General features: G+C 44.9%; 1 protein-coding gene across 3 annotated transcripts in view; it reads left to right on the forward strand.

Annotated features, from left to right (window-relative positions):
* Positions 1 to 2,032: 2,032 nt before the first annotated feature.
* LOC116953352 (annexin A4-like) overlaps positions 2,033 to 24,963 on the forward strand; it is a 28,574-nt gene continuing 5,643 nt past the window's right edge. Inside the window, exons 1-12 of one of the 3 annotated variants that reach the window (XM_032973496.2) lie at positions 2,033 to 2,377; positions 8,890 to 8,919; positions 11,075 to 11,166; positions 11,939 to 12,383; positions 15,262 to 15,317; positions 18,841 to 18,928; positions 20,765 to 20,859; positions 21,368 to 21,481; positions 23,312 to 23,402; positions 23,641 to 23,720; positions 24,507 to 24,563; positions 24,798 to 24,891. In XM_032973496.2, the coding sequence (XP_032829387.1) occupies positions 8,895 to 8,919; positions 11,075 to 11,166; positions 11,939 to 12,383; positions 15,262 to 15,317; positions 18,841 to 18,928; positions 20,765 to 20,859; positions 21,368 to 21,481; positions 23,312 to 23,402; positions 23,641 to 23,720; positions 24,507 to 24,563; positions 24,798 to 24,891 (1,237 nt within the window). In that variant the 5' untranslated portion in view covers positions 2,033 to 2,377; positions 8,890 to 8,894. The remainder of the gene's footprint in view (positions 2,378 to 8,889; positions 8,920 to 11,074; positions 11,167 to 11,938; positions 12,384 to 15,261; positions 15,318 to 18,840; positions 18,929 to 20,764; positions 20,860 to 21,367; positions 21,482 to 23,311; positions 23,403 to 23,640; positions 23,721 to 24,506; positions 24,564 to 24,797; positions 24,892 to 24,963) is intronic. The other 2 variants (XM_032973504.2, XM_032973487.2) reach the window with 2 other exon arrangements.

The raw sequence follows: 24,963 nt of genomic DNA on the forward strand, positions 1-24,963 counted from the left end.
CTCATATACACCGGGTATGAGCGCCAGAACAGAATGCACGAGAGACAAAAACATCATACAGTATATGGGTTATTCGTTCGGTTAAGCGTTTAACAGTCATTTCAGGTTTGTTCAATATGAGCTGTTTTGCCACCAGAGCCAAATAAAAAGTGCCCACGGGCACGGGTTTGCATTGGCACTTCAATCCGTACTTATAGAATCTCATTTTTATTTTCAATCATTGGTATCAGTGTTTTACCCCCCAATATACTGCAGCTTTAAATGATTTATTTACATTTTATGACGGTTCTGAGGTATTGTCTGGTGGATGTTGTGTTTAATTAGGCTCTGCATGCCCCCCTCCCCCCATTGATGAACCTTTGTATGTCCCCCTTGAAGCAAGGTCAAGCTCCCATGTTTGTCCTGCATTGGGATTGTTTGGCCAATTCACCCAATGCCATTAATGAGTATTTGGGAGTTGACATGTGTGCCCTACGTTAATCATCCCTGAAACAACTGTCAAGCTTCATCCCACACGAGGATTCACGCATTTGCAATCATGAAAGTAGAGCAGATGTTTTGTATATAAAAAGAAATAATAATGCAATTTGTAATGCGCACAAAAAGTCACGGACATCAATGTCCATGGCTCGAGATGCGTGGAGCCAAACTCGGTGCCCCTCGAAAGCCAGGCTAAAGAGGTTGGGACTTGCAAGAAATAGGTGGGGGAACTTTTTAAAAGCGTACGGCGTCTCAAAGGTCGGCATGGATTGAGTGCTGCGAATGTGCAGCGGGGATGATGGCGTTCCAGATGGTGGTGGCTGCCACAGAGCAACGATGCCTGGCAGGTAACTGACAGCAATGACCCTCAGGTGTAATGATCGCGGACAGCCATTGGTTGGTTGAATCCTTCTAAATGTTTATGGTCCTATTTGTCTGCATCTAAAAGAGTAATTCGAACCGTACTGATTTGTTTTGTGCAGTCCACCGCTGGATGAAAGAACCTCCACCGCGCGGCTTTGTTTGACCGCACGAGGAGACGCTTGAAAGTTGGCCGACGTTTCTGGTACGAGGCCCTGCCATTCCGGAGAGCTGCTCGGTCACTGGCACCCAGCCCACCACGGCCACACAAATCGCTCATTAGTTCACTAGTCAGCGCTCATCAAGGGTCATGTGCACTGCGTAATGTGCGTGTCTGTCTGGTGAGTGCCACGAGGCGAGTGTTTGGTGAGTGGTGGGTGTCTGGTGAGTGTGTCAGGAGAGTGGTGAGTGCTACTGTCTGGTGAGAGTACTGTGAAGGTCAGGTGAATATGTCGTGTAAGGGGGGGGGGGCATCACAAGAGTGATAAACCACTAAGGAGAGTGAACTTTGGTGGAGCTATAGAGACATTTGTTGGCGTGTCGGTAACAGGTCCTTGCAGGGTGGGCTGGTAGGAACATTGGAATTTTTTTTACACCCAACAGCACGAGATTTTACTTCGTTAAAGTATTGAAAGGGGACGGACGGACGGACACATTAATCTATTGCAGGCTGGTACACTCAGTTTACAACTTCGTTCCTACCAGTATAAGCCGAGTAATGAAAGGTGAATGTTCAGTGAGGTGTGTTTGGTGAGTAATGTCAGGTGATTGATGGGTATTGGTGGTATTATCAGGTGATTGATGTGTTTTGGTGGTGAGTAGTGGTGATGTGTGGTGAGTTATCACGGTTGAGTATTATCACCCAGCGATGAGTCGTGCCACGTGTGTGGTGAGTATGATCCTGCTGGCAATGTCCACGGACGAGCGATGCTTGTTTTAAGTTCACGAGCGTGATTGCGCAAAGCCCCGAGCTGGGCTCTGGCTACCCGCTGTGAATGATTAAACCACGGGGTCGTGTAAATGGAACCGCTGCCCCGCAAAGCGTTCACACCGAGGCAATTAGTTCAACAGCGCAGCCTCACAAAGGAGCTGCATCGTTACCCCATCCATTATGAACGAGCTACCACGGTCGGGGAATCGGAATCTACGAAGCAGTTGCGACTGTCATCGAATCGATTCTTTAATTCTGAGTGCCGGCGGAGGAATCGACGCGTAGTTTAAATCGCGTTTCGGTTTTAAGGAATCGATTCGTGGGTGTACGCGGATACGTGGATGTTGTTTTTGTTGTTTGTCTTGTGCAACTTTGTCCGTCTTTGAGCAGTCGTTCTGGTCTCGTGTCGTTGTCTTGCTGCTGCTGTTGTTGTTGCTGTTGTTGTTGCTGCTACACACCTCTTGCCCTCCACGAGACACATTCTTCTACCCCACACACATCCCCGGGCGAACGAGCGCGCAAGTCCTCCAGGAGTCGCGTCGACGTCTTAACGAGGTGAAGAGCTCCGTGGTTGTCGACGTTTCGCCGCGTTGTGGGATATCGTGAGTACGTTATATGTTTACTCCGTTGTGTTATAGTATTATCCCGCCGGTCCTAAGGCGTTTCGTGACGTACACGGGGTTAGAGTCCCCGAAACGGCGAGCGGCAAGCGGGTCACCCGTGTCAGAGTTGCAGGTCGTGAGTTCGTACGGTTACATTTTATTTTTTTTCCAATTGAGCAAGATTCGTTTTTTTTTCTCATTACGAGAGGTTTCGTGGGGATGAGGCGGGGGATGAGACGAGACGATGATGGAGGGGATCGCAAAGTGGAGCAAGTGCGAGGGAAGGAGCAGAAAGAGTGGGGGGGGGGGTGCCTTGGCCTGCTGTGTGCTGGATGACGGGACGACTTCTCAGAGAAGACTTCGCCACTCGTCTCTGCCTGTCGCCTGATGCTGCTGCTGGTGGTGGTGCTGGTGGTGGTGCTGGTGCTAGTGGTGGTGTTGTTACGGGGCGAAGCGTCACGGTACTTTAATTGCGAATGTTGCCGTGGGTTTACTCTCCCAAACACACAACACGTGCGCCGTACTAGTGACGAATTGGCGCGTTCTGTTTTGCTTGACGAAGCTTACTAATTGGCCGTGTCGGGTGGTGGTGGGTTTAACGACACATTGATATATATTTATTTACGCTCTCTAACCCAAAAACCTCCCGGATAATATTGGTCGCGAAGTTAGTGAATAGGTGGGGGGGGCGGGCGAGCGGGCGGGCTAGTGTGTTGTGGCCTGTATTGGTTGAGCACAGTATGGGATGAGATGAACCAGTCTGCGGGTAGACCCGAGGCCTCAACGTGATTCGGGGCAATCAACGAGTAAAGTTCACGTGGAATATTAAACAACCATCATGGTAGCAGCTGTAGAAGAGTGACAGGGAGGCGAGTGGCCGCCGGGTGAGTGAGCGGGAATGGAGTGAGTGATTTGAACGGTGCCCTGTTTAAATTTGACACCGTAAGTCCGGCAGTGGGCCACAGCTGAAATGTGTGATTTGTACGGCAGGAATTGTGTTCGTATAGCAAGCAGGAGCACATAATTGTTCACATTTGAGGACGAAACGCTTTGGCACAGGGAGGGAAACACGATTTTCTTAGAGATGCCTGACTTAGCCAGATTAGTAACACAGCCCCATTCCATGGCAGGTCGGATGAGATTTGCTGTGCCAAGCAGATTCATGGTTTTGGAATATCATCGTTAAATGTGATGTACTGCACTGATATGTGTATGTACGGGCCCTTTTGATATTCCTCTGCCTCGCTGTGAATTTAATTCAGATCGTGGCAGGCTTCATGACCATACTCTTTGGTTTTATTCGGTAAAGTCACGTAGATAAAATAAAATAATGAAATCACGACGTTTCGGAGGCAACACAAGCTTCCGTCTTCAGGTGGAAAAGTTATACTGCAATAGATTAATGTGTCCGTCCGTCCGTACCCTTTCAATACTTTAACGAAGTGAAATCTCGTGCTGTTGGGTGTAAAATCAGCAATAGACAGCGCAGAGACTTGTCCTACCAGCCCACCCTGCAGGGACCTGTTCTACGTGGCTTTACCGAATAAAACCATAGAGTATGAATCCTTGCAGTCACGAAAGCTTCAAATCTAGAATTCATGACCATACTTCACCATGCTGGTCTCGTCAGTAGCGTGGTAGTTTAAAGGCTCGGGAGTGTAGAAGTACAGTACAAGAACGGCGTTTGGCCCACCACGTGGGCAGCCTTATAACAAACCAGCAGTGGACACAGCATGGCTGATGCTTAATAAGCAGTAGGGCATAACGTGTTGTTACTGTGTTGTGCGTGTGCACACGTGTTCGCGTTTCCCTTAGCGCGCGTGTATGAACAGAACACAGTCTATAAAGTGCTGTGTATACAGCACCGCGTGTTTTATTACGTAAGTGTGTGTTTGTGCGTATACAGAACTGTGTTTTAGTGTCTGTGTCTCATGTATCCGAGTTGATTTGTGTGCGGCAGCGGATATCACACCGTACCGTCTCGCGTACACGGTATACAGCAAGGCGCTCTACGGCAATTGGCAACCCTGCACGTGAGATGGCAGTGGTGTAGGGGTGGGGGGTTATTTAAAGTTGGCTGTGTGAGATGGTGATGACAGTGCGGGGAACAGGCGGGGAGAGCTTCAGGAAGAAGTGATGGGGGGGGTGTATTTGGTCGTCGTATCTGGGAGCAAGTCGAGTAAGCAGTTTGTAGGATGAGCTCGCCTGGTGCTTGGAAACCAAAATAATGTAACAACAAGAAGACACATCATGGGATCTGTTTGACAGTATCAAAGTATGAAGAATAAGTACAGTATAGGTTTTTAGTTTTTTACTCTTTTTGGCAATACAACTGGTGTTTTGGTGGTCCGCCCAAACAGGTGTTTTTTATTGAAAGGGTAAAACATTCCTATTTTTTCACAAGAGATATATTTTTCGAGTTCGGTACATACGAAGGAGAAAAAAAATCCACTAACCCTCGATATTTCAAGGTGCGGAATTCACGCGCATCACTAAGGGGTCCAGTTACCGACCCCTGGGCTAGCTAGGGAAGAAGAGAGAGATTGATTTTAAGGGAGGAATGGAAGCAGGTTAGTGAATATATATTAATAGACATACATAACAGTGTAGTTGTACTGACAGTATACGCTGCATTACATATCAATGTACCACGATATAAACCAATATACTACTGTATATTGATATGTACTGTAGTCGATTCTGTAAGTACACTGTTTATATGCACGTCTGCACTGTTTTTGTGCGTATACAATGGACATGCCGTGCGTTTAAGTGGGTTTCTGTAGCGTAAGATATACGTACACACATTGTACATTGCGTGTACACGTGTGCATGTACTTTATACACAAAACCATTACTCCAGCACGATGTGTACTTTGAAGTGAAACCTGTGTACATTTAGTCAAAAATTACATACTGTATATGCTATACACATACACAAACTATACAACCATGCATACGAAGCACACGTGTAAATGCACATCCTATGTTTGTGTGCATTTGTTTTTGTATGTATTTGTGCGTGTACATTAGAGAACATGTTTTGGTTTCCTTAATGGGGACTGCGTACTGATTGTGACCACTACCGGGTGCAATCTCGCTCCTCTTGTGTTCCGGGAGGATGGGTTATGCAACACCATCGTGTCCACCGTGCCTCTAGGGTATGTGGGTTTTCAGAGCCCGAGCGTGTAAGACCAGGGCAGTCCTGCAGAGACAGACCACACATTCTCTGTGCCCGCCTGCTACAGCAGAGGTATATAGGGCATTTATTCAGGACCGTCTTACTACACCTCTGCTTTATTGACCTGGTCATTTCCTATAATAGGCCATACTCAATCGAGCAGGATTTTTACTTGTTTTTTGTGTTTTCAGGGTCATTGACTCTCCCTTCATGATCATTAAGGACATTTTTGATGTGGGTGGGCCCAGGTTAAATTGTGTGGCAAGGAGTCAGAGCCATTCATTGTGTACTTAGGGGGTGTGAGAAGAGTTATTCTCTTTGCACCTGCACTGTTGCATCTTGTATACAATACATAGTTCGATCAATCTTCTCTGGCTGTACAAGTGGAATTTCCATCTGGTGCAGATATAATGGGAGGCGATTAAAAGATGGTTCCCTATTGGTCAAGAGTGAGATGACCGAGCCAACTTACACTGCAGGGAATGTATTATCGAACATTGATTTATGTTCGTGCAATATTTTCGATTTCTCATATGACACGGTTGTTTTTGCTGTGGTTTATATATCCTTCATTGCTATACAGTATTTTATGTTTTTCTTGTGTCATTTTGGTGATCCAGGTCATGCTTGCAAATGATAATACTGTATCCTGACCTCTTGAGTTCTCACCTGATTAAACAAAATACTCTTAAAACTTGACATGATCACATTGCTGAAACTGGAGCTTGCCACGAAGAGGTGGAGCCTCGACATCAGCCCCACCAATAAAAAAGACATGCTTGGTTATTGTGTCCATAAGCAGAGCATCCGCTAAATCCGCACAACTCTCATTGGTCGGGATACAGCAGAAACAACCACGACTCAAATGGGCAAACTGAGCCATATTTAGTATTCGTAGAGTTCAATACAATAGCTCAACACTAATTGAGCGATTAATAAGGAGTATTTAGGAGTCTCAGGACTTAAACGAAATATATCGATATTCAAGCCGCCAAAGTAAGGAATAATATTTTGAGATGTCAAAGAGTAATGGGAGAAACGCCCCAAGGTGTATTGTGCGCTGCCTTGTTTAATGTGCTCAGTGACTCATGGGCTAGGCACATGGTTTCACGTCACAGATGCGCACAACTCCCCATGGACCCTGGGGCAGGTTTACCCACAAAAGGTGTGGCACATTTAAATAATGACAACAATGTGGTTCATTTACAGGCAAGCGTCACAGAGCCTTTGCGGGTAGCACTCCAAATAAGCTGCTTCTTGCACATTTTACAAATTGAGAAACTTTAAATTGCATTTGACGTTTATATGTGTTCTTTTGGTATTATTCCCTTAATGGTGGGGGGTCTGCATTCCTGATCCTCTTCTCCAATAATTTCTGCCCTGGACCATCCCCACATCCATTCACGTGTCCTACATATCCTGGTTCACCACATACAACCACCAATGCATAGGTCTACCTCTTGCGCTCCGCCCTAAGTGCTTCCATTTTCATCACCTTTTGCCATGGGTTTCCTCTTCTTACAACACATCCTGGCCGCCTGAGTCGACTTGCATTCAGCTCGTCTAAGATGGGTAACTGCCCTGGCCCTTTTCCATCGTCTGTTCTAGTGTGACGACATTTGATTAATTATGACATTTAAATGAAATGTGTGTAATACACATTGCAATGTTGCTGCACGGCTTGAGTTTGCATCACAGAGAAGAAAAAAAAACATGATGCATGTGCGGTGAAGGAGCACTCATGTAATCCTCGGGGCCATTAGGTAACGTTTACCCAGTAAACATGCAACGTTTTTGCATGTGCTGAGAATCGTTGGACCCATGTTCCATGTTACCTGGCTGCCGCTTAAGTACAGTTTGTAGTTTTAATTTGTTTTGGAAATAAAAATGTGCGTTTTTTAAAGAATTCGATTTTTTTTACGATTCGTATTGGGAAACTTTCTGGAGTTTGCAGTACCAGGTATTTATCCACTACTTAAACAGAATTTAGCAGTTAAAATGTGAGGCTCTACTTAATGCATAACCCATAAATTACTCATGATTTCAAGCTGATGTGAAGGAGGTACCCTTCGGGTGGCCCTGATTAAATATAAAAGGCAGATAATGAAAAAAACATGTAAATTATGCTTTCAAACCTACATATTAAGAATCAGAATCTTTATTTAGACTAGAAGAATCCGATGAGCTATGAAGCTCTTTTTCACAGATGTCCAGTGTGGCGGGTTCAGCAAGTTACATATTGTTGATCGATGTAGGATAGCAGTGGAGACATGGAATATTATTGTTAATCTAATTGGCCTTCTTGCCGACTTGCTTTCGGTCACATGGGTGAGGAGCATCCAATAGTCAAACCACAATGAACGTTAAACCATGAGCACGGATAATCCACCCGTGGAAAATCTATAGATTTACACCTGCCATGCCAAAGTTGGAGGGCAACTTACTCAAATGCGCTGTCTTGTAAGAATCATGCATTGTCATATTTGGCATTTTTTTCTTGTGGGAGGAAACAGAACTGCCTATAGAAAATCCATTTAACTCGTGTGTGCATTTGATTTGTTTCTTCCTTTGTGCGTGTGTATTTGTGTATGTGTGTATTTGTGTTTGTACAGTCGATCGATTATAATTATCCGGCGGCTTCGAGGGGAAGGGAGTGCTGGATTTTCAAAAATGCCGGATAATCGCATTACCTTGTTTTTAGGTGTTGTGTAGATGTTTTTTTAGTGTTTTACATTTGTTAGCTATATGAAATTGGCATAAACTTACAAATAGAAAAAAAATATCCAATGTATTTACTGTACCGTACTTATCACTCTAATCTCAAAGACTCTGCATGGGGTGATGGACACAGTACTACTACGTTCTTGTTTCAACGACTTGTGTTTGACAATCGCCGGACTGATCCGAATGCCGAATTACACAACGCACTTTTCACCGGATCGCACTGTATATTTAGTTTTTATTACTGTACTATTAGTCATGCACAATGTATACACGTGCAGTATTGTCATTGTTTAAATTGTATGGTTATAATGTAATGTATATAATATTTTATACTCAAATCAAGCATCGCTACTTTTTTGTTATCATGCACATGGTGCCAATCGCCAGACTGGAGCAGTTTTGCCTGATCGGCCCGAGACCGCAGGAAAATGTTGGAAGGCGGATAAACGCGCGCTGGATAATCGATGATCAACATTATTTGTTTATTCGATGTGTGTATTTGTCTGCTTACGTTTAACTTTGTGCATGTATTTGTGTTTGTTGGTGTGTGTCAATGCTTGTTTGTGTGTATTTGATGCACGTGAGTGTGTGTATTTTGTGTGCGTTTGCAGGGGACATGAGCTACCCAGGTTACCCAGGCGGTGAGTACCGATCCTCCTGTAATAAAAGGGCCTCACGATGAAGGTTGTTCGGTCCACAGCTGCCCAGTAAATGAGCTCTGTGCCACTGAATGGAGTCATCGCCATCATGCAACCACTGACACACATGGTGGTGTTGTTACTTTATACAGTACATCCTTAACATTTGCGTGGGGTACGTTCCTGGAGAACAGTGCGAATATTAATGCTTAAAACTTGAGAGAAATAGGGGTAATGGGGTAAAAACATAGATTACTGTTAAACAAACATTTTCACCATATTTATCGTACACTATTGTGTTATTTAACTTGCCTTTAATAGTGATGAAAGTAAATATTTTAAGGTGCAAATATCACGGAATCAATACATAATTAAATATACAGTAATTCCAAAAACTTGCAAAGGAAAGAAGCAATTCGCATGTAAACGGTGCGGCAGGCAAAGGCAGACTGAGAGAGTATCGCATGGGCCCACTTCCGTGCTCTCACGATGTACGCTGCTCTCATGCCTCGCGGATTCTTGTTGGGTAGTGGCGTGCTACGACCGTGAATATTTAAAATACAACCCAGCAAAAAAATCAAATGCCACTCGATGAAATGTCGCGAATACGCAAAACCAAGATTGTAAAAAATACCCGCAAATATTAAGGATTTACTGTCGACATTCCAACACGATGTTACAATAAACATTTTCACCATATGCTTATAGGGATACCAGTTTCCCATAAGTTTGTAATGATATTTAACATATTTTTTAGTATGCTTTGCTGTCCTTGCAGCACAAATAAAGATTACTTTAAAGTTTCTCAAACGCAATTCACACATTAACCCTCTACATGTCTTCTAATCATCGAAACTTGACAGTATGTTATAGCATTAATGCATGTGCTGCCAGTTTCACCATAAATAATACAATTATCTTAAATAGTTTAGTTTTGATGCAAGAACACAAGTATGGTTAATGGGTAATTTCGCTATTTGGTTAGGGTAATCTCACAGCAGATCACTCAAAATATGATGTTTTACCACGTCTAAAATAGCACAGTTTTAGGTATAATACGGATGGGGCAAACTCCCAAGTGGGAGGTCAGTGGGTCAAACAGCTTCCAAGTTATGGGTCATCGAAGATTGACCTTTTTCAGGTGCCCGACGATTCGTTTGGAATGCTCTTCCTTCCGATATTAGGAAGCCACTGGACCTATGCACTTTTAAATCTAGACAGAAAACGCATTTCCTTCAAACTTCCTTGTGGTCCTTCTCCACACCTCCGATTAGCACGGTAGGCTACATACGTGCAAAATAAGTTTAACATTACAAGTCTGATTCATGAAGTGACGAGATAAAATGAAAACATTAGAAATGTCTGTTTCAGCCCTTTACAATCAATTAAAGAAATGCAAGATATTGTCTTTAAAAGTTAATGGTTTTGTGACCATAACTGATCAAAATAACCAGCTTGGATTTAAAAAACAACAACTATGTTGGCATAGATTCCCCAGACCCTGGGCAACATGGCTATACAAAAAATAAGCTGGACACTTTATGTACTGAGCAATAATGTACATCAAAATTTGTTAAACAACCAATTATTAATACATGTTAATATTCAATGAATGGCTGCTCGAGACGACTATTTTCTGTAGATTATAGGGAGTGTCGCTCAGTGTGAGTTAGCTTGAGAATCAAAACAGAGTTCTGACCTTTGTTTATTTAGATGGTTGGAAAAGGTTGACATACATTTCCATTGGTGTCTTCGTATTCTCTGCAGCTCCAAATATAATGGAGCTATGACTCGTAATGTTGACCTTGGGCATCTGAAAAAGGTCACGCTTTCAATAACCCATGATTTGGTAGCTGTGTGACCAACTGACCTCCAATATGGAATTTTATGACGTCTCCACGGTACTTACAATTGTGCCAAATTTCACCAACATTGGAGGTGGTCAGATGTCGAGCCCAAGTGATTTACTTAACCTTGTTGTCATCGTGGAGTGGTGTGAGTTTTATTTGGTTATGTGCTTGTTACATAGAGTGAAGTGTGTTTCATTTATGTGTTATGTGTAGCGATTTGCATTATGGATTGTGTTGTTTGTATGTGGCGTGTGCTTGCTACATGTTGGAGTGTTTCATATGTTGCATGGTGTGGTCCGAGTGAGCAGGGTGGGGAGTCCCTTCTCAGCCTCCCATGGGATTCCCAGATATGGGGAATTTTAACATCCCAGCTGGATTCAATCCGGCAATCTCAAACATGGTACCAAGCAGTGGCCACACCACTCCATGCTGTACTACAACACACCACCTTACCACACAATCACACACCACACTGTGGCTCACCACCTCATACCACATCACCCCAATGCCGCACCATAGCATACCAAGCATATGCCATACCATACCACGCCATTCCTAACCATGGCACGATGCAACATCGCACAATCACATTGCCACATCACACCACCCCATGACACACCACACAATACCACCCCATTCCGCACCATGCCTATTCTGTACCCATACCACGCCTTGGTGTGGTGTGGAATTGTATGATCTGTGATGTGGGATAATGTGATTCATGGTGTGGCTTATTGTGGTATGACAATGGATAAGAGTACTCTCTGTGGTATGGCCATGGTATGCTGCAATGTGCTTTGCTCTACAGAGAGCAGACAAAGATAGCAGGCTGTTCACCACTAGAACTCTCGATTGTAATCTTTTAATTCTTATGACTGCTGGCTTCCAAGTGTTTTTACCTACATCACTAGTAACACCACAAAAACCACCACGAGTAATACCACTTAACGATAATTATCACCACCACTAGGATCACTGTCATCAAAATAAACATCACTATTGCTTCCAAGACTACTACCGCCTTCATCGCCACCATCACCATCATCACTGCTACCCCTGCCACCACCACCACTACCACAAATCACCACTACCATCGCCATCACTACCATCGTAACCATGACCACCGCAAATAATACAACTATCATGACTACCGCTGTTGCTCTTCTCCCCAGGCCGGGAACCTGGCCCAGAGTGGAATGTTTGGCCCGAATCCTGCAATGTTCCCTCCTGGTGGTCCTGCTGGAATGGGCTACGGGGCCCCTCCCGGACAACTCCCGTATGGCGCTCCACCAGCTCAGCCGTACGGCGCTCCACCTGCTCAGCCGTACGGTGCTCAGCCCTACGGCGCTCCTCCCACTCAGCCCTATGGGGCTCCACCGGCCCAACAGCCATATGGGGCTCCACCTGCCCAGCCATACGGGGCTCCACCTGCTCAACAGCCATACGGCGCTCCACCAGCACAACCCTATGGGGCTCCACCAGGCCAGCAGCCGTACGGCGCTCCTCAAGCCCAACAACCCTATGTGGCTCCACCAGGCCAGCAGCCTTATGGCGCTCCACCAGCCCAGCAGCCTTACGGAGCTCCACCAGCCCAACAACCATACGGATCTTCTGCAGGTGGGTGTGTTGGCAGGGGGGGCTGTTACTGCCCAAAGAGTAATGGCGATGGGTTTGTTAGTGGTATGATGGTAGTCTGATGGTTTAATGGGTGATATTGGTTGTGGTTTAACGTATGTATGTTGAACTTCTTTTGCACCGCAAGTAGCCAACTGCTAATCGGAGGTGTGGTAATTTGAAAGTAGTTTGGCGGTGGTTTAATTGTAGATGGTGAGACCAAAGCATCTTCAATGTATCCATTCGTTTTCTGCACCAATCTTGCAGACTAGATCTTAATTTTTGTATATGCGGTGGCTGTGATTTTAAGTTTTGTAATGTCTGTTTTTGTACCTTTGTTTCTTGATTTGTCTGCAGGTCTGTCTTTCACTCTGTGGGCATACATGTATAATAATAAACAGCTCTTTGCTAATCCACAGCTGGATGAAGGCCTTCCCATGCTGTTTCAGTCGTGGGGGTTATTTGACCATACTTCGCCATGTTGGTCAGTAAGAGCTTGTGAAGGGGGCGCATCAAGAACCGATTGCGTTATCACTCCCCACGAACGTTAGGCCATGATTGGGAATTGAACTCGGGTCGCTGGTTCTAGTGCCACCCCACCAGCATCTCATCATCATCACCAGCCATGATCCATCCACTGTTTGTTAAAGTCCTCCCCATGCCATCGCCATCTCTCGCTGTTTTGCGAAACAATGATCCATCTCGCTTCTACACCCGAGCTAATGTAATCACTCCACCTCCGAGGTGGACATTCTCTTCTTTTCTCCTTTGGCTGCTCGTGCTCACTAGTCTCGACCACTGCTGTTAATTCCTTCCAACAACGTGTCCTGTCCAAGCCCGCATATTTTTCTTAAGTCAAGCATCTACCCATACACGAATGGATGACTTTTGACATATAGTTTTATTGAAGCCACAGTGTGGTCCCTGTAAGATTATAAAGCACAAACATTGGTTGAGCAGCATTTTTTAATTAGAATATAAAGCCTATCGGGCTAGAGAGTGTATGTCACTTACCTATCTGTGCTACAAAATGTAGAGGCATCCGACATGTCTGCAAACACATCAGAGTGACGATCACAAGTTATATTTGGCATGGTATTAAGCCCCGTGGCAATGAGTGGCAAGAATGACTCATTGTTAGATCCACACACCATTACCATCCCCACATGCCACTTTTTCCATCCTCACTCATTACACACGTGCATGCGTATGTCCAGCACTCCAAATAGGGTTTCATAGTTGAGTAATTCACATTTGCATATGATTGGCATGAGTTATGCGAATTGTAAATAATTCCCAAGCCCATGCTTTGATGTGAATGCCTACATATCACTCTTTAAACTAAGCATAATCTACCTCTTCCCGTGCTACTTTGGCCGCTTTTGTTCGATTTTCTTTGTCATGAATCCAATTGCGCATTAAAAACTATCTATGATGGTTTAATAGTCTTATGTTAACTTACAAAGAATTAAGAAGGGTACATATGAATGTAATGATGGAGATGAGGTGAATAAAATAGATGAGAGGAAGTAATGGGCAAATCTGTGATGCGTGAATTAGGTAAAAGCTAAATTTATGAAAGCAAATGATGATGAATGGAGAATGAGTGGTAGCCATGTAATGAGATTACAAAGAGGGAGCAGGAACGGTAGTGGTTACGAGGGGGAGGGAAAAAGGTGAGTTTTGAGGGAGGAGCGGGAACTACTTAGCTAAGATGACGCAAAGCAGATCCGTTACCGATGCCTGTGTGATTATGCAAAGGTTGGCCCTCTCCTCTGAATCCTTTTTGTGGTTCGATATCCGGTCCTGGCTAGTCGTGCAGGGTAAAACCGGGAAAATTCAACTGAGACTCGCGCTGGCTGGCACCGAACGATCACCCGTGGCAAAGTTGACTACTTTCACGTCGTTCCTTGTTGAGGTGGCTGGGTGACCCAGAGGTCGGAATGCAGAGCCAGCAAGATTATTTTAGACCTGTGGTTAAACTGGGTTTTCAAGTGTAGCAGGTTTCTGGTTTCAGCCCGATCACCAACGACTATACAATCAAATCATTGTGTTAAATGTGATTTTATGCATAATTTAGCTAATTTCCAGCTCTGAGAATTAAAAGTATCAGTTTGACTGTCATATGACAATATTACTTTCAGTGAGTGGGCAGAGCAGGCGAGCAAGTGTGACTCCCTATGGTGTGGCCCACAGGTCACCTGACGACATCTCAGATATAGCTCTGTGCTATATGAGAATTAAAAATTTACTCTGTTTCATACCTTTGTACCGCTAACACAAACGGAATAATATTGGGTGGAGGTGGGGGGGAAATTGCTCCGTATTGATGACGCATGTGATCATGTCGCCCGCTTAACAGAGTGACCGCAATTGACATTTGCGTCATCTCGAGTGTCGGTGCACACTGGCACCAGTGTGTGTGTGCACATCTGTGTGTGCCTGTGCGGTGACAACTTGCCCCAACAGTCTAAAGGCTATATGGTCACATCTGTCTTTTGTGTTGCATGTGTCAGTCTCTGTGCCGTGTGGTTATATGCTTATCATGATTATTGTGCTTGGGGAGCAAGCTTGCAGTGGCTAATGGTTAACTCCAGTGACAAGTGATATCTGAACCGATTTTGGGCCACTCCTAGGTATACTTGCCCTTTAATAAGTCCCTGTTGCAGTGTGTAAACATCAGCACTGGGGAGTCAAATGTGTCGGGGAGTGGTGTTGGCCACACCAATTCCTTACATGACACACTGTCCTTAATATTAGCTCATTTATAGCACTTGCACCTTCTGTCTCTCAGGCCAAACATGGAATATTTGTGTGTATGTGCATGTCTACTTGTACATGGTTTTCATAAACATGTGTATTTGTGCGCGTGTGTGTGCAGGGAGCCAAGGCACCCAGCCAGCACCCACTCCGTCCACCATTACCGCAGCCCCTGTGGTGAGGCCTATGTGGAACAGCTGGTCACACCACCCAGGTTGCTAGCAACGAGAACATTGGGATTAAAATTTGTAATCACAGTTTTCTAAGCACAGCCCCGAATACAAAGTGGCCAATAACAGAGGGGGCATTGGTAATACAGCAGATATTGTGCACAACCACAAGCCCCAGGGTCAGCCAGAACAGCCAGGGCAGCACCAATGAGTGCCAAGACATCTTGAGCGGCACTTCACCCACAATATTGAATGCAATACAATTAGACTTTGCTTAGCGCTGAAGATTAATTCCTGGGGAAGCACTAAACTAATCGGCGCTAAAAGGGGTTATTACACCATTGTGTATATGGGGATGCGTTCCCGAAAGCGTTATTTCTTACGTATGAGAAATACATGAGGGCTTCATTGGGGTTATCATTAATGGAGCTAATAATGCAGATGGTGAACATTTTACGAATACATTTTTTTTATTATATCGTTAAGTATTAGGTACTGTACTCATGACTCACATCCACCTGATGGTCACCTGTCTTGATGAGCCTTATCACTTGCATTTAACATCCAAATTGATGGGTTTTTTTCATACATTATGGGTCTAAAATGCTCACAAAAAACACACAAGGCAAAGAGAGACTAAGGTGGAGTGTTTTTTTTTAACTGGCCAGCACTGCTTGGCTCACAGCGTACGTCGCTTTCATTGGCTGGGCAAATGTAAACAAAGATGGTGACGGCGGGTGCGTTTCCTTGGCGCTGCGTCTTCTCAGTTGTAAACGCTTTTTGGATTTTCTTACGTAATTTTCACTAAAAAAATGTATCCTGGACGAAGAGCCCTATAACGAATCGGCATTCTATGGGGTAGTTCGAAGCTTGGTCTGCGTATACAAAGCTTTCAGGTTCTTTACCTACATTAATGTTCAGCACCAAAGTGTCCATCGGTGAGCATTTTTCCGGTGTTTGCTGATGCACTGCAGCTTTATACATTACAAAGTGGAATTCTGTCTTGTCTAAATGCAAATGCATCTCAAGGAATGGTGGGCATATTTAACAGGTCATTCAGTAAAGTTGAGCCTGAATTTGAACAGGGGAAAGGAATCCCCGAGTCTCGGCAAGTCTATGGGTTTCTATGTACAGTGAGGGAAAAAATTATTTGATCCCCTGCTGATTTTGTACGTTTGCCCACTGACAAAGAAATGATCAGTCTATAATTGTAATGGTAGGTTTATTTGAACAGTGAGAGACAGAATAAGAACAAGAAAATCCAGAAAAACGCATGTCAAAATGTTATAAATTGATTTGCATTTTAATGAGGGAAATAAGTATTTGACCCCCTCTCAATCAGAAAGATTTCTGGCTCCCAGGTGTCTTTTATACAGGTAATGAGCTGAGAATGAATGGAGTGCTAATGTTAGCTTGTTACCTGTATAAAAGACACCTGTCCACAGAAGCAATCAATCAGATTACAAACTCTCTACCATCGCCAAGACCAAAGAGCTCTCCAAGGATGTCAGGGACAAGATTGTAGACCTACACAAGGCTGGAATGGGCTACAAGACCATTGCCAAGCAGCTTGGTGAGAAGGTGACAACAGTTGGTGCGATTATTCGCAAATGGAAGAAACACAAAAGAACTGTCAATCTCCCTCGGCCTGGGGCTCCATGCAAGATCTCACCTCGTGGAGTTGCAATGATCATGATAACGGTGAGGAATCAGCCCAGAACTACACGGGAGAATCTTGTCAATGATCTGAAGGCAGCTGGGATCATAGTCACCAAGAAAACAATTGGTAAAACACTACGCCGTGAAGGACTGAAATCCTGCAGCGCCCACAAGGTCCCCCTGCTCAAGAAAGCACATATACATGCCCGTCTGAAGTTTGCCAATGAACATCTGAATGATTCAGAGGACAACTGGGTGAAAGTGTTGTGATCAGATGAGACCAAAATGGAGCTCTTTGGCATCAACTCAACTCACCGTGTTTGGAGGAGGAAGAATGCTGCCTATGACCCCAAGAACACCATCCCCACCGTCAAACATGGAGGTGGAAACATGCTTTGGGGGTGTTTTTCTGCTAAGGGGACAGGACAACTTCACCACATCAAAGGGACGATGGACGGGGCCATATACCGTCAAATCTTGGATGAGAACCTCCTTCCCTCAGCCAGGGCATTGAAAATGGGTCGTGGATGGGTATTCCAGCATGATAATGACCCAAAACACACGGCCAAGGCAACAAAGGAGTGGCTCAAGAAGAAGCACATTAAGGTCCTGGAGTGGCCTAGCCAGTCTCCAGACCTTAATCCCATAGAAAATCTGTGGAGGGTGCTGAAGGTTCGAGTTGCCAAACGTCAGCCTTGAAACCTTAATGACTTGGAGAAGATCTGCAAAGAGGAGTGGGACAAAATCCCTCCTGAGATGTGTGCAAACCTGGTGGCAAACTAAAAGAAACGTCTGACCTCTGTGATTGCCAACAAGGGTTTTTCCACCAAGTACTAAGTCATATTTTGCAGAGGGGTCAAATACTTATTTCCCTCATTAAAATGCAAATAAATTTATAACATTTTTGACATGCGTTTTTCTGGATTTTGTTGTTATTCTGTCTCTCACTGTTCAAATAAACCTACCATTAAAATTATAGACTGATCATTTCTTTGTCAGTGGGCAAACGTACAAAATCAGCAGGGGATCAAATACTTTTTTCCCTCACTGTACGTCTGAGGGTCTCTGTTAGTCGGTGGATCTGTTGTGGCTATAGAACACAATACTACATTGATTTAAGTGTCTAAATGCAACCACATTTCACGACATTGTAAAGAAACATGTTCTTCTCGAGAGTAAAATCGTAGAGTAAAAGGCAGAGTAGGAAAAGAAAGGCTTGAGAACCCAGTTTAATGAAGGGTGGCTTCTTCTGTGGATTAAACTCAGGATTTCACTGGCGTCAGCTCATTGCTTTGACTGGGCATTAGTCTGACAAGCCACCTGTTCACCTCCAGGAATATGTTAAATAGACCTTCATGGCATTCCTAATAGCCACAATAGTGATTAAATTTCCAATTAATGGATCGTAAAAAAATGTTTCTTATTTGATGTTTTTCATATCTATGACATTACCCATTCCTACTCTGCATCTCAGCATTTTAACTGTTCCCAGTGCTTTTAAAGGAAGTATAATTGAATATCCTGCCACTGGTTGTATATTGAAATTGTGTACATCTGTAAATTTGTTTTGGAGACCACACATTGAGAGCTGTGTTGTGATTTGCACACAATTATATTAAAGTTGATCATTTCACATATTTTAACAGACTATAGGGCAGAGCAGTGGCACAGTGGTTAGCACACTGTGCTATTAACACGGCCACCCGAGTTAAATTCCTGGCCACATAACATCAGTGGCAACATCAGTGGAATGTGGAATTCTCACTACCCAATGCTCACTAGAGCAGTAAGACACAGACTCATTTGGACAAATTCACGTTTCTCAAACAGGTGAAATAGTGAAATAAATATTTTTGCCTTTCATTTTGCAGAAGAAAGGACGGGGCACGGTTAAGGAACAGTCGGGATTCAATGCTCTAAAGGACGCGGAGACGCTAAGAAAAGCAATGAAGGGATTTGGTGAGTTGGTGTGTGTGTATAGGGGAGCGGTGGTGCAGCGATTATCGTTCTGCGCTACGAACCCGGCGAACCGAGTTAAATTGCCGCTCATGGCCTGAACCGGTCCAGGGCCTCCCCTAGGTCGGCTCAGCCTCAAATTAGTACCTGGTGCGGTGTGTAAACATCACCACTAAGGAGACAAAGGTGGTTGGGTGTGGTGCTGGGCACCCACCCCCTCGTGTACTGTACTAGCCTTCATAGGTGCTCGCTAACAGCACTTGCCCCAACAGTCTGTTAAGGCTAAATGGGGATCTTTGTCTGAAAGACATGTGCTTACGAGATGATTGAGTATATGGTAGTGGTGAGGGGTTTGTGAGTGTGTGTGTATAAGTCTGTGTCTTTGATTGTTTGTGGGTGTTTAACAGGCATTCGTGTATGAGATGAGTGCGTGTGTGCGTGTATGCGTGTATGGGATAAGTGTCAGAGGTTTGTGTTTGTACGAGAGCTGTGTAAATGTACACGTGTGTGTGCCCGAGTTTGTTCAAATGTGCATGTGAGGAGTGGTGTTAGTGGTTAGGGCACACTGATACGAATATCCAGCAACCCGAGTTCATATTCCAACATCAGTGGTAAATGTCTGAACTGATCCTAGGCCTCCCCAAGGTCGACTCAGCCTTCGTAGAGTTCCTGGTGTGGTGTGTAAACATACCCCCTCGACTTCCGCGCTGGCCTTCATTAGTGCGAATAACACTTTCCCCAACAGCTTCTGAAAGGCTGCATGGGGATCTTTGTATTTTAGTGGGGGAAGTGATAATAGGGGTTCACCCACTGTACTTCAATCCTGATGACCTGGGTTCAATTCTCAGCCATGGGCATAAGTGGCGAGTGATATCTGAGCCTGGATCGGTTCACCCTAACATTAATATCTGGTGCATTGTGTAACCATCAACACGAGGGAGATAGATTCAGCTAGACATGGTGCAGACTATGCCACCCCCGCATGTGTTATGCCAGCCTTAATAAGCACTCACAGCACTTGCCCCAAATGTATACACCTTGTCCTAAGCAGTGGTGAATGCAAGTGATGGATCTGCCAGTCACACTGGTCTATTAACAGATAACACCAGGATCTATCCCGTGACCTCCTGCCAGTGAGCTTTCGGCACTTGTTCCAAGCTAGTGACAAAGGATTCCTCCAGTCTAAATAATCATTCTGATAGTGTACCTAGCTTGGCGCAAGTGCCAATATTTGATCGTGTGCATTCAATTTGATTTGAATTTATTCATCAGTGCATCATTATATCCTTACCGGCCACACCACCCCATTTGCTGTGCCGGTTATTATAATTGGCTCTTTATAAAATTAGTGTCCCCGAGAGTGTAAGACTAAATGGGGGACGTTTGTGTACACTTTAGTATATTTTGTGTACACTTTAGTTTATACAATAATGGGGAGCGGTAGTGTAGCGGTTAGCGCGCTGCACTATGAACCTGGCGACCCGAGTTCGATTCCCACTCACGATCAACACGAGTGAGGATTATCTGAACCGGTCCTGGGCCTCCCCTCGGTCGACTCAGCCTCAAATTACTACCTGGTGTGGTGCGTAAAAAACATCCCCACTAAGGAGACAAAGGCAGCCGGGCGTGGTGCTGGCCACCCACCCCTCGTGCCGTTCTGGCCTTCATAGGTGCTCGCTAACAGCAGTTGCCCCAACAGTCTGTTAAAGCTATACGGGGGATCTTTGTCTTTATATACAATTTTACGCAAGTTTCTCTGCAAGTGTAAATGAGCATGTGTGTGCGCATGTATTAATGTTTGTGTTGTGAATGTGCGTGGCTGTGTGCGTGCGTGCTCAGGCACGGATGAGAAAGCCATCATCGACGTTCTCACAGCGCGCAGCAACAAACAGCGGCAGGAGATCGCACTCTCGTTCAAGACGGCTTACGGCAAGGTACAGCTTTCTCGCCTTCTCCCCACCATACCCTCCCAATTCTCTCCTTTCCCCCATTGCTCACTACCTACTCCCCTTCACATCACATCCCATGTCTCCATGCCTCTGTCTTCATATTTTTACCATAACAACCAACTCTTACCATCATCCTTCACCCCATTCTGTCTGTTCTCATCTTTATCTCTCTATTGACTAATATACACCCTGTGCCTGGACTTGATCCCAGAACTTTAACAGAGCTGGCTCTATGGCTCTGATAGAGCCATTATGAACTTCGCCCGAAGAATTGAAAAATATGTAGACCGCTGGCTGTGGCTTAGACACCACCATTATGAATGTAGTTGGATGCTGAGTGAGTTAAGTTGCATGGTGCGTTAAGGTCCCTGATGGGTGGCGAGTGAAAGGCCCTGGATAGTGAAGACACCTGGTGAGTGAATGTCCCTGGTGCGTGAAGGTAATTGGTAAGTGAAGGCTGCTGGAGAGTTGAAGGCTTCTGCTTTGCCTACAGGACCTGGTGAAGGAGCTCAAGTCGGAGCTGTCGGGCAACTTCGAGTTGGTGGTGGTGGCACTCTTGGAGACGCCCACGCAGTACGACGTGAGCCAGATTCAGGCGGCCATCAAGGTGACCGCACGGTGGCATGTGGGGGTGGATCGGGGGAGAAAAAAGGGGTTGGGAGGGATTGAGAGGATCGGGAGAGGGGGTGGGATGGAGGAAGAGAAGGTGATGGAAGGATTAAGGATGGGGAGCCCTTTTGGGGACCCTATTTTTACTGAGGGCCAAATACAGGATTTCCCAATGTCTTTGACCAAACAAGACAAAGATCGCCGATGCAGGCTTAACAGACTTGGGGCAAGTGCTGTTCGCGAGCACCTATAAAGGCCAGCACGGCACACAACAGGGTAGGTGGCCAGCACCATGCCTGACCGCCTCTGTCTCCCTAGAGGCTGATTACACAAGACACCAGATACTCATTTGAGGTGGAGTCGACCTAGGGGAGACCTAGGACCAATGTTAAGTATGAGCGGGAATCAAACCCGGGTTACAGGGTTCGTAACGCAGTGCACTAACCACTACACTATCACTGCCCACAATACCTTTAACCGGCTACATTCACACACACACAACCTAAGTCACTTCTGTCACTGATAAGAAACCCTTTCAGTGACAGAAGTGGCCAAGCATGCTAAAATGTTAAGTGTTGATACCAGGTCAAAATGATCACCCTAAAATACCCAATTATTACGACTAAGATGCTTGTAGTAACAGTGAATATTGTGTATGAACCGTTTCAAAGTGGTGGCCATAGGCTGCATGAAGTAAAGTCACAGGCCGTATTAGTAGGAACCGCACCCTTGTTATAGAGGGGGGGTGCAGGGAGAGAGAGAGAAGCGAGATGGATGAATGGAGAGAGGGCAAAGGAGATTTGTGTGGTATGAGGTTTTCCCCTTTTTTCTACCGAAAGAACCAAGAATAACAAAACATGTGTTGAGATATTCTTAGTTTTTTCGGTAAAGTCACGTTGAAGAGAAACAACAAAATAACAAAATATATATAAAAAACTAAGAATATGAATTACTGCAGTCACGAAAGCTTTAAATCAAAATGTGTTGAGATGTTAAAACACCAATTTGAAACCTTTTACAAGGCAAATAAACCACAATACTTGTGGTCAGAATGCAATAAAACACTGATAATATATGCATTGTCTTTGAAACTGATTGGTCCACACCAGAGATAGCTCTCTTTTTGAGCCGAGCCTAGTCCCAAACGTTGTTAAACCAGAGGACGCCAAAGCTGTCTCTGGTGTGGACCAATCAGTTTCAAAGACAATGCATATGTATTCTTGGTTCTTTCGGTAAAGTCACGTAGAAGGGAAACAATAAAATAATAAAAGGGAAACAATAAAATAAAAAATATATTTGTATTATTTTATTGTTTCCCTTCTACGTGACTTTACCGAAAGAACCAAGAATATGAATCCCTGCAGTCACGAAAGCTTTAAATCGACAATGCATATATTATCAGTTTTTGTTTGCATTCTGACCACAAGTATTGTGGTTAATAGAGACATGATTCCTTGTAAAAGGTTTCAGTTTGGTGTGATTTGTGTGGTATGTATGGTTTTTGGTATTTTTTATTCATTATAGCACGGGGAAGTTTGGTTAAACACCCCTATACAGCTGCTTTCATCCGGCAGATTGTCAAAGGGCTGAAACTTATTCGAATTATGTGAAGTGGGTGTGGTGTATGTGTATAATGGTGTATGGTATAATACATGTGGTCTGTGTGTGTATATATAATGGTGTATGCTATATGTATTGGGTGTGTTATGTATATTTAACTTTCGCACTGTACATAGCCAACCGTGCTAATCGGGGGTGCGGGGAAAAGGCAAATAAACACAAAAAGCAGTTGTAAAGAAATGGGTATACGTGTGTGATGTGCTTGCAGGGTGCCGGCACAGATGAGGAGTGTTTGATTGAGATTCTGGCATCAAGATCCAACAAGGAGATACATGAAATCAACAAACACTACAAGTCAGGTACCACACACATACCCATACCACGCACACATACCTCACTGATTACACCACACATCACTTAACACAGAATATAACACACCACATCTAAATACACCACAAAGGAAATAACACACGCATATAAAGCACGTAACACACACACCACTCGCAAAACATACGCCACACGGTGCACGTGATTCTTAAGGAGTGGTGAACAGTGAACTAACGAGCAATGCCTATGAACGTGTGCACTGGGCGGTAGTGACTAAACGGTCGCTGGAGCAGGACATCATGTCAGACACGTCCGCCAACTTCAAGCGTCTCCTGGTGGCGCTGTGTCAGGTGAGACGCACGTGCACACTTCCCACACGTACTTTACTATACAAAGATCCCCCGTGTAGCCTGTAACAGACTGTTGGAGCAAGTGCTGTTAGCGAGCACTTATGAAGGTCGGCACGGCACACGAAGAGGGGGTGGGTGGCCAGCACCATGCCCGGCCGCCTTCGTCTCTCTAGTATCGATGTTTACACACCGCACCAAGTCCTCATTTGAGGCTGACCTAGGGGAGGCCCAGGGCCGGTTCAGATAATCGTCACTGGTGGTGGCTATAGCGCAGTGTGCTAACCACTACACTACCACTCCCCCATACTTTATACATACACACACGTGCCAGTATGTACACGCTTTTAAATATTCGTAGGTGCTGCTTGGAAATGTGCAGACGTACACACCAGCAAATGTGTGTACACCCGACCGCACAAACGTACGTAAACATACAAAAAACTAAGACAGTGTTTTGAGCAAATGCTGTTCGGGAGACCCTATTAAGGCGGACATGGCGCAACAGCTGCTGGTATGGCCAGCACCATGCCTGGTTATCTTTGTGTCCCCAGGGCTGACATTTTAACATGGTACCAACTAACTTGTTTGAGGCTGAGTTTACCCAGGGAAGGCCCAGGATAGATCAAGATATCACTTCCCTCTGATGTTAGCTATAGTCGGGAATCAAATGCATGGTTTATAGCACAATGCTGGTCCCCTTTGTATAAAATCAGGTTTGCCTGTCATGTTTAGTGATGGTGTCCCTGTGTCCCCCCGCCTCTGTATCCCTGTGCGTGCGTTTGTCAGGGAGGCAGAGATGAAAGCACCACGGTGGACATGGCTCGCGTGCAGAAGGATGCACAGGTGCGTATCTATGCAAACCTCGAGCTCAGGAAGAAGGCCAGGGTTTGGGATCAGTATGTTGAGATTCTGCTCCAGGAGATTGGATGTCAGGGTTGGTCGTGACTCAACTCCATATTTCACGAGCAGTGTCTTGAAACTTGGCTCAAAGAGACCAGGTTTCAGGATAAGTGTCTTGATGTTCTCATATGAAAGCGTCAGTGTCTGCACTTGATAACTCGTGTAAAAACCTCACAGGACCTCCTGGCCGCAGGGGAGAATCGCATAGGGACAGACGAATCACGGTTCAACAGCATCCTGTGTGGACGCAGCCAGGCTCACCTTCTCAGGGGTAACCTCACCTCACCCTCCTGACCGCTCACCACATTGCTGTCCCAAAACACGCACCGTGAACACTGACCTC

Source organism: Petromyzon marinus, chromosome 3 (assembly GCF_048934315.1).
Source record: "Petromyzon marinus isolate PM22_M1 ecotype Great Lakes invasive population chromosome 3, UKy_Petmar_22M1.pri1.0, whole genome shotgun sequence".
NCBI lineage: Eukaryota > Metazoa > Chordata > Hyperoartia > Petromyzontiformes > Petromyzontidae > Petromyzon > Petromyzon marinus.